General features: G+C 34.9%; 1 protein-coding gene across 3 annotated transcripts in view; it reads left to right on the top strand.

Annotated features, from left to right (window-relative positions):
- Positions 1 to 22,017, top strand: part of foxj3 (forkhead box J3) — a 99,751-nt gene that overhangs the window by 67,858 nt on the left and 9,876 nt on the right. For all 3 annotated transcript variants that reach the window (XM_051122017.1, XM_051122018.1, XM_051122019.1), the window contains exons 5-9: positions 3,959 to 4,060; positions 12,893 to 13,021; positions 16,230 to 16,404; positions 20,862 to 21,290; positions 21,665 to 21,766. In XM_051122017.1, coding sequence (XP_050977974.1) covers positions 3,959 to 4,060; positions 12,893 to 13,021; positions 16,230 to 16,404; positions 20,862 to 21,290; positions 21,665 to 21,766 — 937 coding nt within the window. The remainder of the gene's footprint in view (positions 1 to 3,958; positions 4,061 to 12,892; positions 13,022 to 16,229; positions 16,405 to 20,861; positions 21,291 to 21,664; positions 21,767 to 22,017) is intronic.

Here is a 22,017-nt window from a genome sequence, read left to right on the forward strand (position 1 = left end):
TTTTTTCCAAAATAGACATTGCTTAAGTCTTTTCCATCAGCATTAGCTTGCAGACCGTCTACCTTAGCATGATCCTGCGTGTGTTGGGTTTTTGCTTTTTTTTACGAGGCCAGAAATATGTGACAACATGGGCTTGGCGTGTTGATAGAAAAGAATGAGACGGGACTGAATGTTTCCCAAGTCGAGAACACTGGCTTTGTTTCACGTCTGAGTCGGTGCTTTACAGTCGTGCCGCGCGCAGGTTTGCTGATTGCGCGCTCATATCTTTTTATATAGCTGTCTCACTCCGTGCGGCTCAGTTTATCTTGTAGAGGGGGTCCAGCTTATTAATAAACTGTGCCCCAGGCAGCCTTTACATACGTTGCATTCTGCAGTCATTTTTTAGCAAACATCAATTAATGCAGAGTTTCTGCGCCGGTTATTTTCAGCCAGAGCTTTTTCCTTCCATTATTTATGAGCGGCGCTCACCGGAATATACAACTCGGCTGCACTCGACGCTGGCCTCCGAGGTTGACCTGGCTCAGAGGCATCTTGCATCATTTTGTCCAGCCCTGCGTTGTGGATCGGAGGCAGGCGAACCGAAAGAGTTTAGCTATAGTGAGAGCAAGGGGCGGGGATTGAAGACATCTAGACATATAACCAGGAAATCATATAGATGAAAAAGCATTTGCGAAGAAGCATGTTATTTATCAGGGCATCAGACTGCAACTAAATCACAGTCGCAAGCACAATGGGGGAGAAAAAATGTTAGCTTGAACTAGTCGCTTTTAGCAGTGGGCACCGAAAGTTGGTGTCATGATCTTGTTTTGCGAGGGAGCTGATATGCTTTGAGCTCAAATAAAGATGTATAAAATATTCCACTAATAATTTCATATAAAAATGTTTTTAATTCAAATGCTTACAGTGCAACCTTTTTTTCTGCCAGTGACAATTTTCACGCTGGTGCCACTACCTATCCGCCTAAAGCGGCTTTCGCACCGAACGCAGAAAGCACTGCGCAACTAATTTGAACTAGAACTGCTCTGAGAGTCACTTTATGACCATTTCTTTTGAGAATAACTATTGTCATAGCATATACCAGGGGTGGCGAACGTCGGTCCTGGAGAGCGGCAGCCCTGCGTAGTTTTGCTTCAACCCTAATCAAACGCACCTAAACAAGCTAATCAAGGTCTGAAGGGTTAGTAGAAAGCAACAGGCAGGTGCGTTTTAATTAGGGTTGGAGCTGAACTCTGCAGGGCTGCGGCTCTCCAGGACCGGAGTTCGCCACCCCTGCCATATACAAACAGAAACTTAAAGTTCTTCACAGCAACCTGTCAAAATAAAAGTTTGGTTTATCTTGAAGAAACTGTGACAGTAACATATTTCTTAATGTAATGATACTACGAATACTACTTTTTTTTTTAAAGGAATATTTACCCAAAAAAAGTTCCCAGAATTTATTTACCAGAAAAAAATCTGGTAAATGTATATAAAATTATTTTATTTATTTATTTAATAAAATTAGTTAATTAGAGATGCCTTTGGTTATTACAATTTCATGAAAGCATTAAAATGGAATCCAGAAAATTAATGGAAAACAGAATTTGGTAAAAATAAAACTGAATTTAAGGCAAAAATAAAACTTTTAATTTTTAGGCTTTTAATAAATAGCTGTTACGTTGTGTAAATTTCATGATTTCAATTAAGTAGACATGCTTTTTGATTTAATAATTTTTAATTTAACCATTAAAACAGTGTGCAGTACTGGGGGTTGAAACACATACGGACATACATTTATTCATCATACTGTGTTTTTAGCTTCACTTATAACACAAGTTTTCTATATATATATATATATATATATATATATATATATATATATATATATATATATATATATATATATATATATATATATATATATATACACATGCACTAGACTAGGCACCCTCCATGCATCCTAGGCATATATGACTTGTTTCTTTCAGACGAATACAATCAGAGTTATATTAAAAATCCTGGCACTGCCAAGATTTAGAACAGCATAGACAGGTGTTTCTCTTCATCAGTCCAAAACAAGTCCAATAAAGTGCGGGGGTCAATAAAGCCCTCCTGTAGCGAATCGATGCGTTTTTGTAATATTTAAAATGTAAGAATTGCTTTAATCTAGCTTGCGCTAACAGTTGTACATGGAACTTGCTGCTTTGGCAAGGGGCGTGGCAGCACTGAAACACCGTCTAAGCTGTTCGGCAGTCACAGCGCACTGGGACAGTTATCCAGTTACAACACATTTTGTTTTTGGAAGGCAGGCCTTCGTCAAACCCGGAACCAATCGAGCCTTTTGTGCCAGGCTGGGGAGAAAGGTATTCTAATAATGTAAATTATCTGAAAAATAATGCGTTTTTCAAAATCACCAAGCATGAGAACATGTTCTAGTACACCCCCAAAACAAAATCAAGACTTTGTAAAAGAGCATAATAAGACCACTTTAATCCAAAAAAAAAAATTGGAATCCAAAAAAATTTGAATGGAAAAAATAAAATAGAATTTGGGAAAAAATAAAAAATTTCATAGGACAATAAAAGAGGCATTTTTTGCCGCCATATTTTGAAAATTGAACCACATACTAATATGAAGGAATGTTTGGTTATTGCAAAGTGAGTGATATTCATTGTGTCAGCTCTCACACAAGGTAAAACACCAATTACAATATGAGAACCTGGACCATAAAACCAGTCATAAGGGTCAATTTTTTTTAGATTGAGATTTATAGATCATCTGAGAGCTGAATACGCTTTCCATTGATGGTTTGTTAGGATGTGACAATATTTGACTGAAATGCGACTATTCAGAAATCTGTAATCTGAGGGTCCAAACAATCTAAATATTAAGAAAATCATCCAAATTAAGTTCTTAGCAATGCATATTACTAATCAAAAATTAAGTTCTGATATATTTACGGTAAGATATGTACAAAATATTTTCATGGAACATTATCTTTATATAATATCCTAATGAATTTTGGCATAAAGGAAAAATGTGGAATTTTGACCCATACATTGTATTGTTGGCTTTTTCTACAAATATACCCATGCTACCTAAGACTGGTTTTGTGGTCCAGGGTCACGTTATCATAGAGTATACATATCACACTCCCTTAATGCACTGTCCCTTTAAGAGAATGTAAATAAGTTGGACAAAAAAGTGTATATGTCAGAAATCACATGTTACAAGCCTGATAGCCTAATTGACCTCATGTGTGATGAGTTGGTGGTGCGTGTTTTCCTCTGTATGGTCAGGCAGTTAGGCCGGTGTCATTTATAATTGCCACACTCCAGACTCCAGTGAGAGTATCATTCTCTCGGCACACAGCTTTGCCCTCAGGCCACACACAAACATTTTTCATACTGACACTCACTTCACTCACATCAAAAACCTCCAATTAGATCCATTCTCTCTCAGCCTGAGCCTGCATGCAAAAATAAGTGGGAATTCTGTCTGTGCAAAGTGTGACGCTCGCTATTAACAGTATATTTCATTAGACACTCTCTCTCTCTCTGTTTCTCTCTCATCCTCCTGCTGTCTCGTTTAAGAAATTCTTTGACATTAAAAATTGTGACTTAGCAAAATCTCATTTATGTTTATCACAAATTAAAAATCGCATTGTTGCCAGGCAATCCTCTTATAATAAGCAGTTTTGGGAGACAGGCGTGCTGAAGTTATCTTTTACCCCAGCAAGAGCAGACAGAGCACAGGGAGCCGTTCCTCTCCCGCTCATCTCCTTCCCAGAATGCCTCCAATTTTGACCTAAATAAAAGGTGTTGCTCTTTTGTTGTTGATAAACGCTCACTGCGTACGCTTTTAAATTTCCTCGCACCAGAGTAATACCAAACGCCTTTGAATAGAAATCAAAATCACTTCACATCGCTCATCATCTCCATCCTGGTTGGCTGAGTACATCTCTTTTGTTGTCCTGCAGGCGTCCACGCCGTACAGCCTGGAGTCAGATAACTTGGGAATGGACTGCATCATCTCTGGAAGTGCCTCTCCAACGCTGGCAATCAACACTGTGACTAACAAGGTAGCGTTCAATCTCCAGCTCCACAAGCCCTGGCTGCATTTCTCCTATCACAGCTGACACCAGTGGCCTACATACCCAGTTTACATTTATATTTATCCTGCCATGAGTATGTACATGCGCTTCATAACAGGACTGACATGCGATGCTTTTGTTTACACGGACGCTGAGGAAACTGACGTTGAGTCTTATCTATATCGGGCTGCCATTATGTATACAAATCCTCTTAGCGGTGCATATGCAGCGTATTGTGAATTGCTAATACCTTATTCTATGTGTCTGTCGAGTCCAAAATGTCAGGTTTGCGCCTACACTGGATATTAAGCCGTGCAAGAATACAGTATTCTTCATCTTTGCAGAATATTTCTTTAAAGTGAAAGATAAGGTTGTACTGCATCTATAATGGGGCTAAATGGTCGCAGTGTTTTTTCAGCTAGAGAACGGTGAGTTTGTTCAGTGTTTTGAAGTCTGATTACCTGCTGTATGATTCTAGACACAGCACCCGGAGTGACTCGCACCGAAACTCGCCCTCTGTGGCATGACTTCATGGAGAAGTGTGTAAAAAGGAATGGAGCAAAACACTCTGAAATTTAAATAGGCTTTTTAACCTTAAGCGCTCCACTCTTGGCCTGGTGCGGGCTGCTCGCTCTCTCTGGAGTGCTTTTACAAAGCCCAAAAGCATCAGTTATTAATTTACTTCAGGCATTAAACCAATAGTATTTCACATTAAGCATGGTGTTTAAGATGAGGACTGAGGGGGAATGTGGAATTCATTTGGAGTGAATTATAGTAAGTTCGGTGATCTGTTCATCTGGATAGATATTTTACAGTGTTTATAGAATTGTCATGTCTTTGCAAAACCTAGCGAGTTGTCCTAACTAAAATAGAACCTTATAAGTGACCCCTTTTCAAATAGATTCTGCAATATGTCTAAAGATAAATAGCATGCAAATATTAATTTTCAGTTGATGGTTTTTTTTTTTTTTTTTTCCCTCAGCAAATTTGATGTTAACCAAACTCCTAATTTTGGACGCTTTCTAGGTTTTGTAATAAATCCTACGTATATGTCAGCACTATAACCCATAAATCATTTTATTGACTGTTTTATGGCAATATTATTGATGTTTTTGTACACCTCCGAAGGGCTGTTCCATTTTTACAGCGTTGCACACAACAAAACAATGCGAGCTTAAGGTATGACTGATTCATATGGGAAGAATTTCAAGATCCACCCAGAGTGGGATTTCGGGGTTATCCCATGAGCATATGCTTTCTCTGCCCTCCTACTCGAAATGCTGATAGACTAGAAACCAAATACACGGGAGAGCAAAAACAAGACGGCAGAGTTTGGTGGCTCCTTGGAAATGCTGTTTCTCAGTGTGGGCCCTGTAAACAGAGAACATGCCACGCCTCCTGAGTGCTTCATGCCAAGCCACAGGAATTCCCTTTTTCTCATACTTTCCCGCCTGCCGGTGCGGGCCAATGGGAAAGTGCCTGTGCTGCATAACATGGAGAAGGAAAGCCTGGCTGTGACTGAGCATTCTCTCTCTCTCTCTCTCTCTCTCTCTCTCTCTCTCTCTCTCTCTCTCTCTCTCTCTCTATCTCCCTCTGACTAAATGATCACCATGCTGTGCTTTTCCCTCTTTAAGTTCAGTTGGTTAAGCTTTGTGAGTAGGCCCAGATGGAATCTGCAGACTTATGTTCTATGATGTTTTAAAGAGAGAATCTGCAAAGTGAGTTAAAAATAGAATTATGCATTAATCTGACTGTACTATAGTCTTATTGCTAGTAAGTTAGCATATTGAAATGTTATTTTGAAATTTTATTTAAAATAGGGATGAAATTTTGTCTGCCGAACATTATTGGCCGAAAGAGAAAAGCAACCAAAAATTTGAGCTGAAAATATATGGCTCTGTTGCAAAGAACTGAATAAAAATAATATATTGATAATTAATATGAATGTATTTTATGTCTAATTTTGTTGTGTTACTTTCAGTAAAAGTAAATTCAGTATCACTGAAATTAAGTTAAGTTAAAACATCTTACAAAATTATTTTATATTATTTAATAAACTAATAAGTAATTATTAAAAAGCATTTTCGGTTTCGGTCTTCGGCCAAGTGCATCCAGAATTTAAATTGAAAAAAGAAATTTTCATTTCGGTGCATCCCTAATTTAAAATGTTTTATATTGTTTATGTATATTATTTCAATCTATTTTATTTATTATTTATGTTTTCGTTATATTGAAATGTAATGATACTTGATGAACTTTCAGAATCTTTTTTCCTAAATTGCATAGTGGAAATGAATGTGAAATGTTGCTAAATAAATAAAAATATTTAAATACTTTAAATAAAAAATACTTTTATTTCGGATAAATGGTGTTCTTCTGAACTTTCTGTTCATCAAGGAAACCTGAAAAAATGTTACTTAACAGTTTTCAACAACAACAATAATAATAATAATAATAATAATAATAATAATAAATGTTTTTTGAGCAGCAAATCAGAATATTAAAATGATTTCTCAAGGATCACTTGACTGGAGTAGTGATGCTAAAAAAGCAGCCTCAAAATCACAGGAATAAATTACATTTTAAAATATATTCAAATATAAAACGGTTATTTTAAATAGTTAAATGATTTACATTTTTTTCTGTTTTTGCTGCACTTTAGAGTAAATAAATGCAGGCTTGGTGAGCAGAAGAGACTTCTTTAAACCACATTAAAAATCTTACTAATCAGAAAACTTTTGCCAGGTAGTGTGTAGGTGTGTATAACGTTTATATATGTATAATATAAAATGTATAGAATTTTTATAGAATTTTCAGTTACAATTTATTTTAAGGTGTCCTTGTTACAGTGTAATTATACATTTAAGTACTGAGTAATATTACTTAACTACATGTACTTACTATATGGTTAGGCTTAGGATTACTTGCATGTAATTATTCATAATTTATTGTTATAATAGTAAATACATGTAACGTGTAACAAGGACACCATAAAATAAAGTGAATTTTCTTTCTAACATTTTCTTTAAACACATGGTAGAAATTATTACTAAATAATCAAATTATTTGTGTGTGTGAGAGAGAGAGAGAGATTTATATATTTATTTTTTTATATTGAAAGATTGAAACAAAAGATGGATTGACTTTCTTTTTTCTTTCTTTCCTTCTTTCTTTCTTTTCTAACATTGTCTTTAAATTGCGGAGAATTTTTCTTTTGAATACGAGTTATTGTTAGACACCTGGGTGGATTTCTCTTTGATTTCATAATCCTTGTCTCATGCTGCAGATTAGTCGCCCGTATGAAAGACTCCACTGGCTTTTGACTTTAATTCACAGCTAAATATAGCGCTCCTTTTCCACCGCAGCAAACACACAGGAGTATTTGCAATGGATTTGTTCACCCCTTACCTTCTCTCTGCGTGTTACTTTCCCACCACTGTGCATGCGTGTGTGCGTGCGTGCGCGGACGTGCACACAGTGTTAGTATGTAGGCGTCTACGTTTTGGGCCTTGAACAAACCACAGTGTGATGAGGTCTTTAAATCATACTTTATGGATACAGGGAGTAAAAATAGATTGTGGTGAAAGGCTCACGGCTAAAAGCCTCTTTTATGACTTAATTACATATAACATTTATACTTGTTCTTCACACCAGGTTTTGATTATAATTGTAACTGTTTTCTGCGTGATTGAATTTTCGACATGCCTGAGCTTAGTTGCACACAGGGTTAGTTGTTCTGGTAATGTACTGTTTCCAGGCCTAAACATAGCTGAAAGAGGGAAGAGTTATAATATGCAAATCATTCCATGACATTAACCCCCCATCCACCCGCAATCCAGTGCAGCCCCGGCAACCGTTATGCACCGCTCTTTTGATGAACAGGGAATAATAGGATTGGGAAACATTTATTCTGCTTGAATGATAATTCTCTGTAAGAGACCGTGATCTGTAATGTGTCTTTCTATCTACTGTCACGCTGAGTCAAGGGGGAACAGAACCGATGCGTTTGCGGCAACCAAAAATCTACTGGGCCTTTCGCTATTGAGATGCTCAACCCTAGGTTTCAGAAAATGGCAGTACGATGAAAGCCAGTAGGTTTTCATTTAGGTGAATGTGATCGTGGAGTCCAGTCATGAATATGGAATTTACTGCATAACGTGTAATGTCACGGAACATTATGGAGTGGCGCAGTTTCGAATGGCACACGGTTTCATTTACTACACACCATACTGAAGTGCGTTTGACACTCGTGGTGTTTTCAGCCTCTGCCGACTCAGTATACGAGTATATAAATGCATAAACAATCTCTAGAACTACTCTGAGTCACCTTGTGAGTATTTGAGAAAAACTGTTATTATATCATATACAAACAGAAACTTAAAGGTCTTCACAGCAACCCGTCAAAATAAAAGTTTGGTTTAACTTGAAGAAATTGTGACAAATATATTACTTAATGTTATGATAGTACTACTACTACAAAAAAATTATTAAAACATTACTTAAGGAATGTTTACCAGAAAATTTTTTTACCGTAACTTATTTACCAGAAACATGTAAATACATACGATGGTGTTTTAGTGCCATGTTAAAAAATGAAAAACAAATGTAAGATTATGAAAATCGTAATGTTTTGAGAATAAAGTCGAAATGTTTCGAAAATTAATTTGTAATATTTTGAGAGTATATTCTAGCCTATTGTGCATGCAGATTAGATTGAGAGCACCGGGAGAAATTCCAAAGTCTCAGCTTTCAAATTCTGACAGTTTTATAGCAAAATACAAACAAAATATCTTACAATAATGTTTTTCATGCTCTTTAATGTGGTGTGACAGATCGCTGTATTCGCTTCAGTTTAAGTGGCATGTAAGTCAATCATCTTTCCGATTACAATGAGACATTCATTTAATTAAATTAGGCTGTACTTTTTTTTTTCTTTCCCATGCCTTCTGATGTTCCTTCATTTTTATATCTTGCTATAAACTTGAAATAAAGAGGCAAAACACATTTATAATTTGTATTTCATGATAAAATTGACAGAATTTGAAAGCTGAGCTGTATTATATTAAAAGCAACAAAGCACAAAATATTGTGATTACTGGGTGGCTGGCGTGCTACAAGTAATGAATGGAAGACGTTAAATATTATTTCCAGACATTTACTGTATTATACCGTGAATAAACAGCTTGTGAATAGTCGCTTACATACCTCAGAAAAGACAACAATATAACCAATGTATAACAAGCCCACTTCGACCTTTTAGAGTGTTTTGTTGTTTTTAATTAAATACAAAGAAAACAGTGCAATTTATTGAATTGATTCACATGAATACAGCGATCTGTCACGCCACATAAAAGAACTTGAAACACACATTAATTTAAGGTGTTTGTATTTCGCTATAAAACTGATTTTGAAAGCTGAGACTTTGTTTTATATTACAAATGACGAATACAGTCGAAGACATTAAATATTATTTCAAAGCTTACTGTCCGTGCGAGTATGACACAAGGTATGATTTCTGCTAATAGTCCCACATACGTCTGTAGTATTAAAAAGGGTTAATAAGAGAGCTGCTTTGCCACCACCCCCCCCCCAACCCCCCAAAAGGAATGTCTATTGGGTGTGTGAGCTGAATGAAAATTTGTTCCTGTTCAGTCTGTTAATAAATATCATATTCTTGATGTTAAGCTGTTTCCGCGACTCCTTAAAATGAACTCTTCCTCATCCCAGTAAGATGATGCGGCCACTCAGATGCAACAATATTCAAATATGGTGGCCTGGCAATTTATCTCAATCAATATGGGCTATACTCTCAGAATATTGTGTTAATTTCTATGATTTGAATTCTTAAAACATTTGACTGTATTCTCGAAATATTTAGACTTTATTTTCGTAGTATTTCGACTTTATTCTCGTAGTATTTCAACTATTCTCGTGATATTTTGACTTTATTCTTGAAATATTACTTTAGTCTCTTAGATTTTTTTTTAAACGTGGCAATAAAACGCTGTCATAAATACACAACGCAGTGTTTATAAATAAATGGAAATAAATAAAATAATAAATTCATTTTTTTAATATGAAAAAAAAAAAAAATTAGAGATGCTTTTGATTATTAAAATTTAATGAAACCATTCAAATGGAATCCAGAAAATGAATGAAAAACTGAATTTGGTAAAAAATAAAACTGAATTTGAGAAGAAAAGTAAACCAGATTTCATAGGGTCTTAAAAATTTAATTTTTGTGAAACTTTGAATAAATTGCTGTTAAATTGTGTAAGTTTCATGATTTCAGTTAATTAGTCTAGAACAAATAAAATGTGAAAACAGAATTTGGAAAAAAAAATAAACAAATTTGGGAAAAAATAAACTGATTCTATAGGGGTTTAGTGTGGACAATGTTGACTTGCATTGAGGCATTTTGCAAAATATCATCTTTTGTGTCTAGCGTACAAAAGTCACACAGGAACTACCGATTAAGTGTAGCATGAAAGCCTCTGATTGTCCTTACTGAGGCAGGTGAATCTTGGGACTTGTTGCGTAGTTTTAGTACTACACTGCTGCTGCCAAGACATGCGGCGTGTGATGCGAGCACGGCCAGCATTGTTGCGATTCCATTCATCCTTTCCTACCATGGCGAAGTCAATGTAGGACTATTCTCCCAGGAGCTCATTATATTCATTCCCATACGTCCCTCCAATGCCTTATTTATTCTCATTTTGCAACCAGCACATATTTGCAGTTCAGCTTTTCAAATGATAATTGGGATTATCATTTTGAAGTGGAGGTTCTTCCGCTTCGGAAAACTGCGCATTCAACAGCGCACACAGAAAGGTCAGGGTCTCTGTAGCATTCGGGACCTTTGTGAGCTGTCCCAAACCAATTTGCGCTGCGCGAGTTGACGGTTTCAACGCTGCCAGCATCGTGACCTTTACTGAAGGAGAGCTCTCCCCTCTCAGCCGTCTGAGACAGCAGATCATCTTGCTGGCCACCAGCCACGCTCTCCCTCCGTATGAGCCACAGTGTGGGGCGCAGCATGTTAACGCTGACCTTACTCTTGTACAGACAGTGTGGTGTATGCATAGCACACGTCATGTGACGCAACCGCTACCGTTATGAAAAGGGATAAGAATTTCCCTCGAGACCTTTCTGTTTGATTGGCTCCTTTTCCTCAGCACTCCACCCGTGGTATCTGCGCTGCCGAGACTTATCGTTGTCGCATCTCATAATAACCACTGGAATGTACCTGACAAAAGATTAAATAGCACAGTAGCTTACTCATGTTTTTTTGTTTTGTTTTTTGGCCCTTTATATTAATGTATTTAAAAATATGTATTTCTGAATTCCAATTCATATAAAATAATTTTATATATTTGCATGTTTAATATATATTTAAAAAAATATATTTAATATGCACCTGTCTTGATATCATATGATGAAAAAACCTAATGCATATATATATTTTTTATATTAAGTTTTATATTAAAAATGTCATTAGTTTTTAAAATAATTACACAATTCAGTTAAAAAATACAACTGTTATCATAATAAAGAAAAATCTCCATTAAATTTTATACATACAATAATTATTTATTATTATTAAAATAAGAAAATAAGAAGTATATATAATTCAAATAATAATAATAATAATTTAATGTTTAGTATTTTTGTTAATGAAATGTTAAATTGTTAAAGTTTTAAATACATTTTTATTACAATTACTTTATGTACAGTTAGAACTATTAAATAATAATTATCATCATTACTTAGTAATTAACTAATAATTTTCATATGTACTATTATTATTAAAATAAATATTGTTTATGATTAAGTATTGTATATTATTGTTTATGATTGTTATTATTATTATTATATATTATGTATAATATTATTATTATTTTTATAGTAGTAATAATAATAATTTAATGTTTTGTATTTTTGTTAATGAAACGTTAAATATTTTAAAATAAATTATTATAATTGATTTTATATATACAATAATTATAATTATTAAAATAATTAACATTATTATTTAGTGTAATCAATTTTATTATTATTATTATTATTAAAATAATTGATAATTATTATATATGCTATTTTTTTAGTAGTAGTAGTAATAATTATAATTACAATAATAATAAAATTGTTTCTTGTTAATGAAACGTTAAATATTTTTAAATACATTATTATAATTGTTTTTATGTATACAGTAATTATAATTATTAACATTTTTTTTACATATTATTTATTTATATATACTATTATTTATTATTATTATTATTATTAAAATGAATATTTATTTAATTATTGTAGTAGTAGTAGTAGTAATATAATAATAATAATAATAATAATAATTATAATAATAATATTAATAAATGTTTAGTTTTTTGTTAATGAAGCGTTAAATATTTAAAATTATGATAATAATTATAATAATTTTTATTATATGCAACAATTTTAATTATTATTAACATAATAATAATTTATAATTATTATATTTATAATTATTTAAAAATATTGTTAAATTAATAATAATAATAATAATAATTCATTATTATTATTTTTTTTTTTTATAGTAATAATAATAGTAGTAATAATACTAATAATATAATTTAATTCAATTAAAATGTGTACACTGTGTATTCAGTGTGTAAGGTATATGTTTTTCTTTTTAGTGTCATAAAATAAATGTTTTGGTGTTATTCAAGGTATTTTTTTCGTAACTGTGTGAAACTAACATGTACACAAAACATGCATGTTTTAAGCTAGATTTTTATCATAAGCACTCTTGTAAGTCAACCCTTTTCCTTTCTTGATTTCCAGGTGGCATTGTACAACCCTGACCAGGACGGGAGTGACAGCCCTCGAAGCAGCCTTAACAATAGCCTATCTGACCAGAGTCTGGCCTCTGTTAATCTCAACAGCGTGGGCAGCGTGCACAGCTACACACCGGTAAGACTCCAATTCTCCACGAACTTTGCAGCCACTATTCTGCTCTTTAACCTCTCGTGAACCTGAAGCAGTCTCTTAATTTGCTGAGTTTTATTGCGGAGCGCCGCTTTATGAGAAGCAGCAAGATTCCAGTGCGTTTGTCAGAATGCCGGAGTATGGAGGCCTGTTCATGGGAGCGTGCTGACACAGAGGTTAAGGGAATGAAAGGCAGAGCTCATACTGCTGGAGCGCTGCTAAAGAGAGACGCTGCCTCTGATGTCCTCCCACCAGAGAAGCCGCTTCTTTGTTGTGGTCCCCTAGAAGCCCCGCATGCTTCTCGCTCCAGGCTCTCAGCATTGATCCGGCACAGACACTGATAGATTCACTTCAGTGGGCCAGACAATACTCTCTCTCTCTTTCTCTCTCTCTCTCTTTCTCTCTGTCTCTCTTTTTCTGCTCCATCCAGCTGATTTGAGCACTGTAGTCTGTTTGAACATAACCAGATTATATGCGCTCATCTTTACAGTGATGCATAGTGTGTCATCTGACTCCCACTGCTCATAATTCTTGTGTACAATTAGTCTCTGCTGCTAATGGTGTATGCAAGCAGGACTTTCCTTACGCAGGTTTTTTGTTAGTGCTATCTAGTGTTTCCTGTGAATTTTGAATGTAAATGTAATCTTATACTTTAACAAATACTGTGTTTGATCATTTTGTGATGTCTGAATTCATATGTAGTATTTAAAATGATTTATTTTGTTTTTTTAATTAAAAATAAAGTGGAATTTTAATTTTGACCATTTATTAGTTATCACCCATAACATTATCGTTATCACAGGGTGTCCGCAGGTCCCTAAAAATTCTTGAAATGTCTTAAATTCAGATTTGATGGGTCTTAAATATTTCTGGTCACATTACTGCTAAAGTATCTTAAGTCTGATGGACCCAATGACTGTTTACAATCGTTGGACAGGGCGATTTTTTTTTTTTTTTTTTTTGCCTGACCGAACAAACAGTCTGATTAAAAGTAAAGTGGAAAAAAAAATAACCAGTGAAGCATCGAAACGCAAGAATGATTCTTCTAATTTTAATACATCCAACGTAAACAGTGATTGATAACGTATAGTAAATTTCTGATATCAATATCGCATTGCCTGAGACTTCAAAACAAATGAGCGTAACAGCATACAAAAAGAAACTCTGAAGAAAGAGGTAAAAATTCAACATGTGTAGTTTATTTACAACATGATATAATTCAATAACGTACTAAGGGAGCAATTTTTCTGAATATTCTCACAATGGCAAATTGATTTTAGTTCAATACACAAGTAATTTGTCAAGTAGTTAAGTTACTTGCATTTTAGACACAATATTTACTGTTTTGTTCTGTTTCACCAACGAAAACTGTTTCAAACAAGGATCACAGCAGAAGTATAGCACATTCTCCAAGCGGTGTTTGTTACTAAATGATTCAGCGTTTTGAACAAATCAGTTGAATGAACGACTCAATGACTCGCTCATTTAGTGACTTACCGCCACCTATTAATAGTTTAGTATGTATGAAAGTATACATTTTCCCCCAAACATTTCTTATTTGTATATTTATAAATGTATTTAAAACATTAATCTCATAACATTTATTGCAGTTGTAATTTTGCAGTGTAAATTATTTAATATGACTGGTAACAGCCCTATAGAATTTGATAAATTGTAATAATTTTACAAGGGGGTACATAATAATGCATAATAAATGAAAGGTGATGCATACATTTAAAAAGTTTTTAAAAATAGGCCTTTATAAAGGTATATAAAAATGTACAGATTTAAGTATGAAAAAGCAGCGCCGTGGTATTTTTGCGTGGAATATTGTCTGCTGATATGAAAAGTTCACTGTGTATCATAGTAAAAAATATCCTTTATGACAGCAATTAAATTTAGCTTACTTTTTACATTCAACACATTAAATATTACAAATATGTATGTAATATAACGTGTATTTCCATTACAGGTTTAGGTCTTAAATTTCATGTAAGGTGGTATTAAAAAGGTCACTTGTTCATATCTGTAGAAAGCCTGTTATTAGTGTCAGCCCAAAAGTTAATATAGTTGTCAGTTCAGTGCTAAATATGGTTGCATTCATATGCATATTTTGGCTGTTAGTGACTACTGCATTTTGTAACTGAACTGGCTCCCTTAAATTTTCATTTTCAGTGAGCCAGTACTGAATGCATGAGATGTGGAGTGTAAGATATTCAAGTTTTGTTGCTGTAAAAGGTATTTTAATTAAAAAAAGAAATAATGTTTTTGTGTATTATAATCCTGGAACCAGTTATCAGAGGGAGACACCGTAGGAAACACCGCCGCTAACAATTATCTGTTGACGGGACTTGTTTGCGATAGCTTTGCGACGTGTTTAGATACATAAATTTCCCCTCGCCAGTTTGCACCGACTGCTAGATTTAGACTTTTTCAGAGTGGCAGATGACTGTTTTGCCAGCCTCTCCAGTCTGTTAAACACTGTTGTCTTGAGCTAGACATGGCAGAGCCTCTGCCCTTGCGTACGCCACAAATATGCTCGGCATTATGGAGGCCTTGGGAGCCATTCAATGAATCACTCATTCTGGGCATGAAAGGCATCTCTTCAGACTCAAAACAGTGAGCAGATCCCATTTGGAGTGAAGCACTTACGTGAGAGTTTAGACTCACAACCTAATTTGTTCTGATGGGCAAACCTGTACTGTTCTTAGTCAGAAGGATATTTATCATTAGAAAGATTTGTTTCATGGATCAATGCCTGTTTTTTGCAGGCAAGCTTTTATGATCTCGCTGTCGATTTCGGTTGCGTTGCTCAGTTAGTTTCGCCAAGCTGTTAATTACAGAATAAATAGCCGTAAAAACAACTTCAGAGAGACTCTCCGGAGACGTGTCTGTTTTGATCACGGCTGTGTGGTTATGTAGAGATTCAGCCGTGCTCGTAAATAAACGGTCAAGATTTGGAGGGGGTTTGTGCGCCTGAGATTTCGCTCCTGCATATTGTACTGCAGTGTGTCTGGCAGTTCATTTCCTGTGCCGTGATGCTGAGTGCTGTAGTCAGTGCTGTCATGTTCTATCTGAGCTCTAATCTGCCGGTCACTGGGCCTGGCTGAGCGGCGCTGCCGCCGTTCGGAGTGGCAAGGCTGATTTCTGTCATTGTCGCTAATCTTGTGTTCTTCCTCTTCTCCCCTTTCAGGTGACGAGTCATCCAGAGCCGGTGTCCCAGTCCATGAGCTTGCAGCAGGCCCCTCAGGCCCAGTACAACATCCCGGAACGCGACAAGCAGCTGCTCTTCTCCGACTTCGAAGATCTCAGTGCCTCCTTCCGCAGCCTTTACAAGACTGTGTTTGAGCAGTCCTACAACCAACAGGGTGAGTTTTACACTCGGACATCAGACCGCTTGAGAACAAACATAAGCAGTTTTTGTGCAGCTTGCAGAGCCAAGAGTACTTCAGTCTTATTGGTAGCTGAAAGCATCATCATATCAGCCAAAATAATTAATGAACCAACATGCACAGAGTGGAGAATGTGTGGTACTGTTCAGTTTTGCAGAATTCGGAGTGTGCCGATTCTCTGTGTGCCTGCAGTGCCATATGTTGCAAAATAAATACTGTTATAGTACTTATAATAATTTATTTATAATATATAATAATATTATACTTTTTCATATTTACAGGCAGAATCGTTATGATATTTATAGGTAATTATAATTATATGTACATGTAATATTACACACTACCAGTCAAAAGTTTTTGAAGTCTCTCACCGAGCCTGCATTTATTTGATCCAAAATACAGCAAAAACAGTAACATTTTGAAATATTTTTAGTATTTAAAATTGAATATTGAATATATTTTAATGTGATTTATTCCTGTGATCATTACTGTAGTCTTCAGTGGCTCATGATCCTTCAGAAATCATTCAATTTTTTTATTATTATTTTTATTGTTATCATTTTTTAAATTTGGTGAGTTTTTTTTTTTTTTTTTTTTCAGATCTAAATATCAGCATTCATCAGAAATAAAAAAAACTTTTGTAACATTATATACTATACCATTCAAAAGCTTGGAGTCAGTATTTTTATATATATATATATATATATATAAAATATTTTTTAAAAAAAAATAATTTTTTTTTTTTTTGGAAAGAAATTTAATTGAATACTTGTTTAGCAAGGATGCTTTAAATTAATCTAAAGTGATGATAAAGACATTTATAATGTTACAATTCTCAGATACATGCTGTTCTTCTGAACTTTATATTTATCAACAAAAAAAACTTTTACTCGGCTGTTTTCAACATTATAATAATAATAATAATAATAATAATTGTTTTTTGAGTGGCAAATCAGAATATTAGAATGACTTCTAAAGGATTGTGTGACTGGAGTAATGATGCTAAATATTTAGCTTTGAAATTACAGGAATAAATTACATTTTAAAGTCTATTCAAAAAGAAAACAGTTATTTTAAATAGTAAAAATATTTAATTTTTTTGACTTTTTGCTGTACTTTGGATCAAATAAATGCAGGCTTGGTGAGCAGAAGAGGCTTCTTTAAAAAAAAAAAAATCAAAAACCTTTTGACTGGTGGTGTATGTCAAAAGAAAGTAACTTAATGGATAAAAAGCTTCATTTCATTTATAATGTAATTTTATATTATTATTCTTATATACCAACTTATTTGTTCTTATTTCATTATAAATATGTATTCACAATATTTATTTAACTTTATGTTTTAAAATATAGTTTATAATATAGGTGTATAATATGTAATTTATAAATGTAATATTTTATATCTAATTTATTATGTACTGTGCAGATTTATTAGGAAAACACAGCGTTAACAAGCCCTCATGCTTTCTTTAGGTCATATTTAGCAGCCATTTTTGTGTGCGTTTTTATGAATCAGGCGTTGACTCGATGTACTGTAAGATTTTTTTCATTAAAAGAGAGTTTTCCAACTCAAATGCCAGCCCATCATATCTGGGAACGGTGCAGTGCTAGATTTAGCTCATTGCGAGCTTGCCTGTCTTTTAGAAGTTAATTCCTATTGTTTGTAATCTGATTGACTGATGTACAAAAAGCACTTGACAAGCGGGTTGCACGCAACGCCAGACGAGCCCCCGCGTCTAACCTACTTTGCTCAAATCAGATGCTTTTCATGTTAATGTTTCCAAAGTGAACTTCTTTAATCTATCATCTATGTTTCATTAGCTGAAAGTTGTTACCTTTTTATGTGCATAAAAGTGAAATCTCTTAGTCAGACAAGCTTGGGCAATTAAAATGAGCAAATAAAGCTGGCGAGAGGATTTCACACCCCACTGCTGGAGACACCGAGCTAATTCACTGGCTTTGATAATAGGTAATGAACTCGCATTATTATTCAGGGGGGCTGCTAGCTAATTGCTTTCTGTGCTCTCCCATGGTTGGACAATAGGCTTTCTCTGCTGATAAGAGATGCACCCCTGTCACCCCGCCGATGAGTGTTCTCTGGCGATTGCAGCGATGCTGGGCCCGCAGTCTGCTCTAAAAGCTCTCCACCGAAATAGGTTTACAGTGCCAGCGCCATGATGGACAGGGCCTCTTAAGACCGTGAGCCGCACGCTTCGCTGATTGCTATTGAGTGTGCAGATGTTGGAAGCTTGTCAGGCGTTTTTAGAAACTAGTTCAAAACAATTGCTGCACAAATGAAAAGTTGGAGAGACAGAGAGAGAGAGAGAGATATTGTGGTGCGATTTAAGAGAGCAGACGACGACTTTGTGCTGAGTCACCGTCTCGGCACCCCGGTGAAATTTAAAAAGACTTTTTTAACCACACTGATTAATACAGTGAAGGACAGGATAAGGTAGGATTATGGAAAGTATAGGAAACGAGATCAGAAAAAGTTGCAAGCTGGAGTCAAACTCATGCTGCATACACAAGCACATTGGCTTGGTTAACCAAAGTATGCATGACCATCAGTTTTTACGTAACACTTTTAGTTAATGAAGTTAAGTGTTGTGCAATGGCAGTAAACATGCATCTTGTTTGATTTACATTTGCATATTATTACTAATTACTTGTAACTGATGTGGTTTTTGTTTTTATAAAAAATAGTTTTTATATTTTAAATTAATCAAAATAAAAAAATATAAATGTATCATTTTGTTAACTGTTAGTTTGCTCGTGCATGTTAACATTTTTAAACTTTTAATGTTAAACATCTCTTAGTATGTGTATAAATGAACAATTCAATTAATAACCAGTAGATAAACAAAGGCTGTGAATGATTGTGCCTTTTTAAAATAAATAAAATGTAAAGCAACAAAATACTACAAATAGAAATAAATTAAACATTAATATCATTAAATGTAAGTTTGTGCAAATGTTTTATTGTAAAACTATTAGAAAATGTAAGATTAATAACTAAAAGATAGACTAATTCTGTAAGGTTATTGTGCCTTGTTAGTCTTTTACTGCATCCCTAGGGCCCTATGATTTCCACAATGCGGAAAACGCAGACGGAATCTCGGAATCCGGTCATAAAAATGGAATACTGTGTAATGTAGTCGTGTAATTTGCCAAATTTTGGATGAATAAATCAAAACTAGGTCTGTACACTTAAATCAAAATGCGTATGTCTGTCAAATAAATTAGTTTTTTGTAAAATCAATTAATTAGAGATACTTTTGATTATTTAAATGTAATGACACCATTCAAATGGAATCCAGAAAATTAATGGAAAACAGAATTTGGTAAAAATAAAGCAGAATTTGAAAAAAGAAAAAATAACTTAGAATAAATTGCTGTTAAATTGTTCCTTGATTTCAGGTAACTAGATATGCTTTTTGATGAATATTTTTTTAATTTATCCATTAAAACAGAGTATAGAAATTCAAACAAATAAAAAAATTTAAAACAGGGAAAAAAATTATTTGGGAAAAAATAAAATGGATTTCACAGGGCCCTAATCCCTGATGAAGAATATAACCTGCCAAAAAGGTTCTACTTTTTGGCAAAAATATATATATCTCAGAGGTTGCGCTAGAATTAAACATTGTCCGTCAGGGACAGGACAGGGTCGTAAAAATTCCGTCATAATCTATTATTACCTGTCATTTTAATTTTCATATTTTAAATAGAATAACACATTTAATTGCTTCTATTTTTGTTCACATTTTCATTTTTAATCATGAACCTACAGGACAACGCCGTAGTGTTTAAGAGCAACAAAATAATCTAGGGCTGGGTAAACAAAAACAACAACAAAAACAATATTTCTCGATTTTAATAGATTCTTATTTTAATGAACCAATATCGATTCTTACTGTAAATCACAATCGATCTTTTGGTCTATGCTGTTTTCAGTTGATGAATGAACAGTACATAGTGCATCTTCCTTCCAATAAATCGCAATTCTGGACAGGGGTGGGATTGCAGCTACAATTTTCAATAGATCACCCTCAGTGTAATCTGTCAAAATGACAGACGGCCTTCAGATTTTTCCATCACTGATTAAAAAAAAAAATAATAATAATTTTCGGTTATCGCGGGCTCTGATTTTTTTTTATATATATTATATATATAATTTATTTATTTTGGAATTTAAAATAACTAATGTTAACATGTTATTTAACACTATTGGAGAAAAAGTTAAAATGTAAGAATTAATAACCACAGGATAAATAAATACTGTGCTTTGTTACTTCATGTTTACTACTGTACTACACATTGAATCTTAACACGAAGTGGCTATGATTTGAGTATTAATTAATAGTTTACATTGACATGATGGAAGGGCTTCTGATCAGATACAGAATTAATGCCATCTCTGTTTGATCTTTACAGGTCTGATGGGTATGCCCTCGGAGTCGTCCCAGCAGACCCACACCTCCTGCTCCTACCAACACTCCCCCAGCAGCACCATCAGCGCCCACCCTCACAACAACCAGAACAGCATCACTAACTCTCACCCCAACAACATCCCCAACAGCGGTAGCCAGGTGCCTCTCTCCCACCCCCCTCACTCGGCCCACAACTCGCCCCACGGACAGCACCTCTCCCAGCATGGCCCTCACACCCAGCACAGCCAGCACCCGCACACGGCGCACAGCCAGCACAGCCAACATCCCCAGCACAGCCAACACAGCCAGCACGGGCAGCATCCCTCCCAGCACCAGGCCCACGGCCAGCACACGCCGCAGCAACAGCAGCAGCAGCACCAGAATCTCTCCCACCAGCCTCATCCTGCCCAGCAACAGATGCAGTGCAACACCGGTAAGAGTCTCTGTGTGTGTCTGTGATAGTTCTTGCTATCTGATCGTCTCTCTTCTTTCTCCTCTTGCTTTCTGTCTCGAACCCTCAGCATACTTCCTTCCTCGCTGGCATTGCCCTGACAGGCCGATTTATTCAGGCCTCTTCTAACAGTCATTTGTTTTAGATTAAGAAATTTATGGCAACTTTGGAGCAGTCAGCAGTAAATCACTGGCTGATTTATACAGCTCACTCTAATGAGAACAAAGCAAGTGCAGCACACTTCAGAGAGCAGGCCTGTAGCAGAGGGTTATGGCTCCCCCTGCTGCCTCAAACAGGAAATGCACATCCAGATGAGTTCTGCTGTGGCCTTCACTACCTTCTTGTTTTCTCTGCAGGTCTTCCCAGTGACTGGTACCCCAACCTGGATGCTCTAAAAGAAAGCTGCCGCATCGCCAGCAGCTACAACTGGGCTGATGTTGATCTGTCACCCTTCCAAGGTATAATGCGTGTTTATTTATTAAATTCACTGCCCTTTTTTTTTCTCAAGAGACTAAGTGCTATTGAAATAAGAGTTCATTATTTTGGTATTTTAAATGCCTAATTTTGTACTACTTCCATTTGATATGATATATATTAATGATAAACTGTGAGGTGTATTTGATCATAGTAATTTATTTCATTAGTTATTTTATTATGTATTAATAAAACAATTCTTCAAATTGGTTGTCAGTGACGATTAAATATTTAT

The sequence above is a fragment of the Labeo rohita genome, chromosome 11 (genome assembly GCF_022985175.1).
Source record: "Labeo rohita strain BAU-BD-2019 chromosome 11, IGBB_LRoh.1.0, whole genome shotgun sequence".
Lineage (NCBI taxonomy): Eukaryota > Metazoa > Chordata > Actinopteri > Cypriniformes > Cyprinidae > Labeo > Labeo rohita.